Genomic DNA, 10,270 nt, shown 5'->3' on the forward strand with positions numbered 1-10,270 from the left:
GAGGGGAGGAGGAGAGGAGACGGAAGGAGGGAGGGGGAGGAGAGGGGGAGGAGAGGGGAGGAGGAAAACCGCTTGCAGGACTGATCAAACTATAATACAGTGAGTTAACAGAGTTCTCTCTCTGTTCTGTCTCTGTTCTCTCTGGGTTCTCTATGGGTTCTCTCTGTTCTCTCTGGGTTCTCTCTGGGTTCTCTATGGGTTCTCTCTTGGTTGTCTATGGGTTCTCCAGCACATCAACAACGAGCACATCCACGGGGAGAAGAAGGAGTTTGTGTGTCACTGGCAGGAGTGCTCCAGAGAGCAGAGGCCCTTCAAAGCCCAGTACATGCTGGTGGTGCACATGCGCAGACACACCGGGGAGAAACCACACAAGTGCACTGTGAGTACACACCGGGGAGAAACCACACAAGTGCACTGTGAGTACAGACGTGTGTGTGTGGGAGTGTGTGTGGGAGTGTGTGGGAGTGCCAGGGTTTGTGTCTGTGTTTCAGTGTTAAACCTACATCTGTGTTTGTGTCTTTCAGTTTGAGGTGGTAAAATAATCTGTGCGTGTGTCTCGCTGTGTGTGTATTTCTGTGTGTGTGTGTTTCTGTGTGTGTGTGTTTCTGTGTGTGTGTATTTCTGAGTGTGTGTGTTTCTGTGTGTGTGTGTTTCTGTGTGTGTGTGTTTCCGTGTGTGTGTGTTTCCGTGTGTGTGTGTGTTTCTGTGTGTGTGTGTTTCTGTGTGTGTGTGTTTCCGTGTGTGTGTGTTTCCGTGTGTGTGTGTTTCTGTGTGTGTGTGTTTCTGTGTGTGTGTGTTTCTGTGTGTGTGTGTTTCCGTGTGTGTGTGTGCTGTAGTTTGAGGGCTGTAACAAGGCCTACTCAGGCTGGAGAACCTGAAGACCCACCTGCGCTCGCACACAGGAGAGAAGCCCTACGTGTGTGAACACGAGGCCTGCAACAAGGCCTTCTCCAACGCCTCAGACCGCGCCAAGCACCAGAACAGGACACACTCCAACGAGGGTACACACACACACACACACACAGAGAGAGACACACACACACACAGAGAGAGAGAGAGAAAATGTGAGGGGGGAGGGGATGAGAGCGGAGGGGAGAACAGAAGAGGGGAGACCAGGGGGAGGGGAGGACATGTTCAGATGTACCCGACCCAGCAGAGCCTCCTCACAGTTCCTCTCCCCCTCCCTCCCCCCCCTCCCTCTCTTCCCCTCCCTCCCTCTCTCCCCCTCCCTCCTCCCCCTCCCTCTCTTCCCCTCCCTCTCTTCCCCTCCCTCCCTCTCTCCCCCTCCCTCCTCCCCCTCCCTCTCTTCCCCTCCCTCTCTCCCCCTCCCTCCCCCCCTCCCTCTCTCCCCCTCCCTCTCTCCCCCTCCCTCCCCCCCTCCCTCTCTCCCCCTCCCTCTCTCCCCCTCCCTCCCCCCCCTCCCTCTCTCCCCCTCCCTCCCCCCCTCCCTCTCTCCCCCTCCCCCCCTCCCTCTCTCCCCCTCCCTCTCTCCCCCTCCCTCCCCCCCCTCCCTCCCTCTCTCCCCCTCCCTCCCCTCCCTCCCTCCCCCTCCCTCCCTCCCTCCCTCTCTCCCCCTCCCTCTCTCCCCCTCCCTCCCCCCCCTCCCTCCCCCTCCCTCCCTCTCTCCCCCTCCCTCCCCCTCCCTCCCTCTCTCCCTCCCCCTCCCTCCCTCTCTCCCCCTCCCTCCCCCTCTCCCCCCCCCTCTCTCCCCCTCCCTCTCTCTCCCGGTGTGTAGAAGCCTTACGTGTGTAAGATCCCCGGCTGCACCAAGCGCTACACGGACCCCAGCTCCCTGAGGAAGCACGTGAAGACTGTGCACGGCCCCGAGGCCCACATCACCAAGAAGCACCGCGGAGACACAGGGCCCCGGGCCCCCGGGGCCGCACTGACCCCCGGGGGCCCGGGCTGTGAACTGCTGCTGGAGAAAGAGGAGAGTCGTAGGGAGGACTGCAAACTGCTGGCCCCGGAGAGTGCTATGGTGAGGGGGGTGTGTGTGTGTCCTAGTGAGAGGGGGGGAGTGAGGAGGTGTGTGTGGGGTATGGATGAGCATGGGCTTCTGTAGTCAGACCATCTATCCCAGTTTTTTTCTCATCTATCTCTCTTTTCTCTTCCTCCTCCCCCTCTCCCTTCCTCCCCTTCTACCTCTCCATCCCAACACCCGTCTCTCTACCCTCCCTCGCTCCCTCCACCTCCATCTCTCCCATTCCCTCCTTCCCCCCCCTCCCTCTCTCCCCCACCCCGCTCTCAGAAATCCCAGCCCAGCCCCGGGGGCCAGTCGTCCTGCAGTAGCGAGCGTTCACCACTAGGGAGTGCCAACAACAATGACAGCGGCGTGGAGATGAACCTGAACGCAGCAGGCAGCCTGGAGGACCTGACGGGGCTGGAGGAGGGGGCTGGGGGGGCCGGAGGCAGCGAGGCCGGGGGGGGCATGGCTCTGAAGAGGCTGGAGAACCTGAAGATCGACAAGCTCAAGCACGTACGAAGGCCCACCCCACCTGGGCGTTGCCCTGGCAACAACAAGCTGCCCACACTCACTGGTACGATGCCAGGGACCGAGCGATAATTATGGGATGGATCGAAGGATGAAAGAAGAATGAAAGAAGTAGAAATATACTGTCTGACAGACAGACAGATGTAGATGGGCAGAGAGAGAAATGGAGAGAGAGAGCGAGAGAGAGAGAGAGAGAGAGAGAGAGAGAGATGTTTTCATTCTATTTATAAATCCAAAGTGTCTGCTTTAGTATTGACCATCCTGTGATATACATCCCTGATTAATCTCATCCTCTCCTTTTCTTTATTTTTCTCCCCTCCCCTCCCTTCCTGTCCTCTCCAGGCCCAGGTGACATCATGTCCATGTGTGGCCCCTCCCCCCTCCTGTCAAACCGCCGCGTCTTGGAGCTGTCCAATCCCGAGCTGGGGGGCGGAGCTGGCGGCATGTCCTGTCCAACCAGTGACCGGAGGGGGAGTGGCACCAGCAGCCTAAGCTCCGCCTACACGGTGAGCAGGAGGTCGTCCATGGTGTCTCCTTACCTGTCCAGCCGGCGATCCAGCGACGTCTCCCAGATGGGCGGGGCAGGGGGGAGCCACCTGCTGGGGCCCGACCAGGGGGGGGCGGACCCCCTCTCCCCAGAGACCCACCGCAGAGGGGGGCCCTGCCATGGGGGCAGCGGGTTGCCAGGTTTGCCCAGCCTCACCCCCGCCCAGCAGTACAGTTTGAAAGCAAAGTATGCAGCAGCTACGGGAGGACCTCCTCCGACCCCCCTGCCCAGCATGGAGGCCCCGGGGCCCCCAGGGAGGAGGGGGGGCTTCCTGGGGGAGTACCAGAGCCAGCCCCTGCCCCCCTTTCTCCCGCAGGGTGGCCCTCGAAGACACAGCGGGAACACGGAGTACGGAACAGGGGTTATCTACCCCCACCTGGCGCCCGGCAACGCCACCCGGCGAGCCAGTGACCCCGTGAGGTCCGCCGGCGACCCTCAGAACCTTCCCAGGGTGCAACGCTTCAACAGCCTCAACAATGTGTCGATGATGGGGCGGAGGAACGCCCTGCAGCACTGCGGCTCCGACGCCAACCTCTCCCGCCATCTTTACTCCCCTCGCCCGCCCAGCATCACCGAGAACGTCATGATGGAGGCTATGGCTATGGAGCCCCAGGGCCCCATGGAAGCCAGGGACCACGGTATGATGCAGCCCCCGGGAGAGAGGCCCTTCCTGGGCTACCAGCAGCAGCAGCACCTGGGCGCCCCTCTGACCTCCCAGCTTTCCCCCGGCCACGAAGCCTTGGGCTGCCCTGACCAGGGATACCAGAACCAGAACCAGGGTGGAGGCTTGCTCTACCAGGGGCAGCGTGGAGGGGGCGTCGGGGGGCAGATGGGTGCACAGGTGGGTCCTATCCACCCTGAGAGCATCTCCAGCACCCTGCTTCAACAGGCGGAGTACGGCATGAGCAACTGCCAACTGAGCCCCTCCGGACCTCATTACCCCAGCCTGGGGCAGGGCGGGGGGGCTGGGGGGGGCAGCCTGGGGCCCTGGGGGGAGCCCAGCCCTGTCCCAAACCCTGCCCATGCCATGCAGTACCAGGACCAGGGGATGCAGACCCAGGTTTCCTTCAGCCAGCAAGGTGTCTTCCCTGACGGAAGCCACAAGCTCACCATCAAACCAGAACAGCAGTTCCACCCCTCACTGGGAGGGGGTGACCCTTGCCAGAACCCCAAGCTCCACCAGAACCACACCCAGGCCCCCCAGCTGTACCCCAACCCCAGCTGTGACTTCCAGGGCCAGATGGAGCCCCAGGGGCAGCCGCAGGGCTCCTTCCCCAGCACGGGAGGCCTGAGCCTGGGCTTGGCCGAGGGCCGGAGGTCCCAGACCCCCATGATGCAGGTGAAGGAGATGATGGTGAGGAACTACGTCCAGTCCCAGCAGGCTCTGATGTGGGAACAGCAGCAGGAGCAGAGGGGGGTCCCGGGGGGCCCAGGGGGGGGCAAAGCTCCCCTGACGGACTCCAGCATGGACATGGGCAACCAGCAGGCCATGATGCAGCACAGCCCTCAGAACCAGAACCTCTACCCTGGCCAGGCCTACCCAGCCTACACCAACCAGAACCTGATGGGCCCCACAGCCCAGGGGAGAGGGCCTGTCTCCGTGACCCAGAAGGAGCAGCAGCTGCTGGGCATGTCTGGGTCCTGCTACACCCCCGACATGGTGGTCCCCAGGCCTCCGCAGGGCCGTAAGCCCCTGAGCCGTCAGAACAGCCTTCCCCAGCAGGGGGCGCCATACCTGGGCAGCTCCCCACACCTGAGCCCAGTCCACTCCACCTCCAGCCCCCGCCGAGCCGTCCGACTGCCCCCGGTCCAGCAGAACCACCTGGAGATGTTCCCCCCCTCCAACAACAACAACAACAGCCTGTACTACTCCAGCCAGCAGATGGCGCACCAGAACCCCCAAACCGGACCCTGCCTGAACCAGCAGAACCACAAGTCGGCCACGCTCGCCTACCCCGAGTCGGGCCCCGTCTCCAACGCTCTGGAGAACCTGGACCTGGACAACGCCCAGATCGACTTCACCTCCATCATCGACGACCCTGACCCCTCCTCCTTCAGCCCGGTCCCGCCCCTCCTGCAGCAAGGCTCCGCCTCCCAGGTGTCGTCCAGGCTGACCACGCCCCAGACCTCCCTGAACATGGCAGTGGGGGACATGACTTCCATGCTGACCTCACTAGCCGGGGAGAACAAGTACCTCAACACCCTGTCGTAGACTCAGCAGCCACACAAGACCTCAACACCCTGTCACATACGCATTAGAGAGACTGTACCTTCACAGTACACACAGCAAACAACTGGACCTGAACTTTCACAGCCGTGTGGTACCCAAACACCAAACACGCTGCCTCAGAAACATGATACCTGAACATACAGTCTTATACGTCCAGGGCCTGAACACAGTACCTTACTCATGGAGACATACAGTATTAATCTCTATGGTCTTAGAGAGGCTGACTTGTCTCTCACACACACACACAGAACCTAGCCAGGAGGTACGTTATGGACAGGCCCACAAACCAGCCTTCCTTCCTTCAAACCAAGGGGCTACAGGTGCCTGGCTCCTGTGCCCATTACAGACAGACAGACAGACCGACTGGCTGGATGACAGAGAGAGTTCTCCTGTCATCCAGCCTGGAGCTCTTCCCCGGGCTCTGCCCTGCCTGGCCTGGGAGGGCAGAGAACCCCTGCCATGCCCGTGTGAAAACAGACACACAGAAGCCACTTGTAAATAAAGAAATTCTTTTAAATCTTCTATATATATATACAGAAATATGAAAAGATTGTGAGAGGAGAGTTCTGGGGAGCTCCGGAGTGTTCTGGGAGAGTTCCGGAGTGTTCTGGGATTGTTCTCGGAGTGTTCCGGAGTGTTCTGGGATTGTTCTCGGAGAGTTCCGGAACGGGAGCTGAGAAAAGAACTATCTGAACCACGACGACTGCTACAGCCACGAACCATCCATACTCATCCAGCAGGGAACTAGGTACCAGTTATGGACATGCAAACCAGGTACAGCTGTGTTCCAGCTACCAGCTGGGGACTTGCATACTAGATACCAGCAGTGGACAAAGGTACTAGTTGTGGACTAGGTACAGTATCTAGTGGACAAAACAGGACTAGGACATACTAGGATTACATATCTCATGGAGGTACCAGGTCTAGGCAGGTCTGGGTACTAGCTAGGAGGGATGAGTGTAGCTCAGTGGTTAGAGCATTCAACTGCAGATTAAGAGGTTACAGGTTCAAATCCGTCCCTGTACATCACATTGGATAAAAGGTTCTGCTAAATGGATACATTATTATCATCTGTAAACTAGGTACCTAGAGGACATAGCAGGACTAGTATAGCTGGGGTGGGGTGGGGTGGGGTGGGGTGGGGTGGGGTGGGGTGGGGTGGGATGGGGTGGGGTGGGGTGGGGTGGGGTGGGGTGGGGTGGCTAGACCATGAAAAGTCAATGTGAGGCGTTGGGGTACAACAGGAGGGTGTTGGAGTACAATAGTCGCCTGTGAGTATTTGATGTTGATGATGATGAAGAGAGCCTGGGTCTGTTTCAACCATGACGAGTCATCATAGCTGGACACTTGCAGGTCCGACCATCTGACATAAAACCCTACAGAATCATAGTTTACCCTGTCTTATCATGGCCCTGTGATTAGAAACAGTCATCCTATCATTAGGACCAGTCATCTTATGCTGCCTATAGTTTTAGAACCAGTCATCCCATGGTCCAGTGTCCATAGACCAGCACTGGTATAAAAATGTATAAAAAACAGTCATCCAGTTGCAGGCTGCTGCAACCTCTCCTCTACGGAGCCTTCAGACGGCTCCTCAGCAAGCCGATGACATCACAGCTCTGCTCAGCCTGTTTTAGAAACAGCCTGCGTACCAAAGACTAGAACCAAGACTGAGGAACGAAAAAAGGTGCATGTGTGTCAGGCAAGTGACAGTTACGATGAGGTGGACATGGTTTATAGTGCTGTTACGCAGAACGTACCGAATGTTTGTTTTTGTTTGTTTTTGTATAAAAGTTCATTTGTTTTTGTTGTTTTTTTTTGTTTTTTTACGATGAATTTGTTGGATGTTTCCTGCGTGTTTTCATATTTGTCATCATTCAATCAGACTTTTTGCTGGCAAAAGAATATCATGTTTTTTAGTTACAAAAAAAAGCTATATTTGTAGCGTTTACTATATACACAAATGCCGTGTGTTATATTTTGTGTAAAGATTTTCTACATTTTTCTACAAATGTACTATATTTTACCAGTTCATAAATAAACATGCTCAGCTTGAAATTAAAAAGAAATGTGTGTGGAGGTTTGTCCCCCCAATGTTTGTTGATTTTAGGTCAAACTGGGCAGACTGGTGGAATAGCTCTTCACTGCCACTAGAGGACAGCACAGCCTAACTAAACCAGTCAGAGGAACCCATGTCTGGAAATGGTCTCTACTGGTCTCTACTATCTCCAGTCTCTACTGTTTCTACTGTTTCTACTATCTCCAGTCTCCACTGGTCTCTACTGTTTCCAGAAGTGGGTGACAGTGCAGATGTCAGGTGTGCAGATGAAACCCTAACCCACCTCAGCAGAAACCACCCTCCACCCACACACCCTCCACCCATACACCCTCCCTCCACACACCCTCCAACCTCCCACCCTCCCTCCACCCTCCCTCCAACCTCCCACCCTCCCTCAAACCTCCCACCCACACACCCTCCACCCACCCACCCTCCCACCACCCTCACTCCCTCCACCCTTCCTACACCCTCCCTCCACCCTCCACTCTCCCTCCACCCTCACTCCCTCCACTCTCCCTCCACCCTCCCTCCACCCTCCCACTCTCCCTCCACACACCCTCCAACCTCCCACCCTCCCTCAAACCTCCCACCCACACACCCTCCACCCACCCACCCTCCCACCACCCTCACTCCCTCCACCCTTCCTACACCCTCCCTCCACCCTCCACTCTCCCTCCACCCTCCCTCCACCCTCCCACTCTCCATCCACCGTCCCTCCACCCTCCCTCCACCCACCCACCCTCCCACCCTCCCTCCACCCACCCTCCCACTCTCCCTCCACCGTCTCTCCCTCCTCCACCCTCCCTCCCTCCTCCGTCCTGTAAGAAACATGTGGAAACGACTGCATGAGAAACACGGTTTCCTCGTGCTGAGAAGTGGCCAGCTTCGTGACTTCTTCTTCTATGGTCTTGCCGTTCAAGTGAAAGCTTTTTTTTCTTTCCCTTTTGTCACAGAGCTTGGCGTATAATTAACTCCTGATTAATATGCTGCTACAGACCACCCCTCCCCATGTGACCCTGTTTGAACCCAGGACCACAGACAAGGACTAACCCACCGAAGGGGGTGCTTCCCCCACCCCCTACGTGTGTGTGTGTGTGTGTGCGTGAGTGTGTGTGTGTTAGTGACAGTGTTGCGTTTGGTCAAAAGGAATGGTTTCAGTTATTTAGGGTATTATAACAGTGGGACAATAGCCCCCCCTCCTCCTCCTCCTCCTCCTTGGACCTCTGTAGATTCTTAACCCCTCCACCCCTCCATCTCCTACCCTCCTCTCTCTCTCTCCTGCTTTCTCTCTACAACTATCTCTCACGGTCTCTAACATTTTACCCTATATTGGCAGCTTCAAATTAAACTCAAACAAGCTCAACCAAAATAAGTAAATTATCAGACGGGCCTAGAATAGTCGGTGGATGAGGGTTGAGTTGATGACACCTTCCCGACACTAACTCTTATTGGAGGGACATCAGAGACGCGCTAGACACCGAGTAAGGCAGATATGAGTCAAAAATAATAATTCATAGTGTGAATGTCGATTTACCGACGCAATCTTCGGTTCATAGAATGACGGATATATTCTATGTTTTATCTGAACAAAGCTCGTGCTGATCTAGGCTATTACGTCTGACACTTGATTTTAAAATAGTTGCAGATGAGATAACAAATGAATACAATTAAATAATTGTTGTTAGATCGTCGTCGTCAGTTGACCTTTTTGTATAGGTTATAATCATCGTGATATTCGGAACCGTATTCGCGGCTTTTGAGTTGCAGGAAATACTGGATGCGTCGCCTCGCGGAGACAAGGGTTACAGAGAGGCCCTCGTGAAAAGTGGGGGGTTTGGGGAGTTAGAATGCCAAGGTGGGGGTCCTCAATGACGTGTTAAAGTTCTTGGGATGTGTTTTTCAGTTGCAAAACAGATTACGACCCAGGTTCCAACACAAAAGACTGACAATGCGCCGCTTCCTACAGCCATCCAGTAAAGGCCGCGGCGCGGGGGGCGCGCCCCGGGGAACCCCAGCACAGGTGCGAGGTGTATAACGGATAATCCGTTGGGGGGGATACCTGCATAGCCCACTCTTCGGGGTAAAATATTTCCATCAATGTTTATTTGTAAGACGCTAAATCATGTCTGCATTTGAAGTTTCTGCGATGTGAAATTAGGTCTTAATCTGAAGCATCTATCACAGTGTGCTTATCTGATGTTCTGCTGCTAGCGGCGTCTTCAACACACTGAAATAGCGAGATGAAAGTTACCTTTTAGTAAACTTTTTTTTCGGAGGGGGGGGATTTTGAGAATAACTTTCTAAATTAATTACAGAGCCAATAACCTTTGAGTGTTTGAGTGTCATTATTGATTTAACTGTCTTTAGACTGTCAGACGAGAGACGACCTCTGTTGATGACATCATCATTTCTGTTTGCGCTTATCGACTTGATGCATGAGCTCGCGCTAGTCCCCAGCTGTGAACGAGAACCATGTTTCACGCCATTCATTCTGCAGGACGGACACGCACGAGAGGACCGGGACAGTCTAAGCGACATGATGGCGGAGGGGAGCCGGGGGAAACGAAGGAAGCAGGCGAACCCGAGGAGAAACCAAGGTACGAAATGATCCCCAGAAAGTTGTTCAGAAGTTTATAAACAGTGCGATATACAATGATATAGCGGTCGCCTGGGATCTCGTGATTAGTTTGCGGATATGTCAAATATTTGTTTATGCGAAGCCGGTCAGTAGCCTATACTCAATTTAATGTCCTGTCATAAGAGAGTAATTTAACAACTCTGACACTGCATTTAAGGAGATAATTTTCAAAAACATGTAAGACGCAACCTCGCAGTCATTCATAGACTCTTTGGTGTACTAGACATCATCATTTCTAAACACAGCACTGGACATAGGCCTGGATGTGAAATAAATCACTTGTGCTCAGACTAGGCTGTTTACCT

At 55.3% G+C, this 10,270-nt stretch overlaps 1 protein-coding gene across 1 annotated transcript; it reads left to right on the forward strand.

Moving 5' to 3' along the window:
- Positions 1–111: 111 nt before the first annotated feature.
- gli1 (GLI family zinc finger 1) lies at positions 112–6,382 on the forward strand (the record flags this gene model as incomplete). The annotated part of the gene is given in 6 exon segments (XM_062456111.1): positions 112–379; positions 837–858; positions 861–998; positions 1,734–1,978; positions 2,249–2,537; positions 2,834–6,382. Coding segments are annotated over 6 exon segments (3,379 nt in total), but the record flags the coding sequence as incomplete, so codon positions are not given.
- Between the last annotated feature and the right edge of the window lie 3,888 nt (positions 6,383–10,270).

The sequence above is a fragment of the Osmerus eperlanus genome, unplaced genomic scaffold (assembly GCF_963692335.1).
Source record: "Osmerus eperlanus unplaced genomic scaffold, fOsmEpe2.1 SCAFFOLD_740, whole genome shotgun sequence".
Lineage (NCBI taxonomy): Eukaryota > Metazoa > Chordata > Actinopteri > Osmeriformes > Osmeridae > Osmerus > Osmerus eperlanus.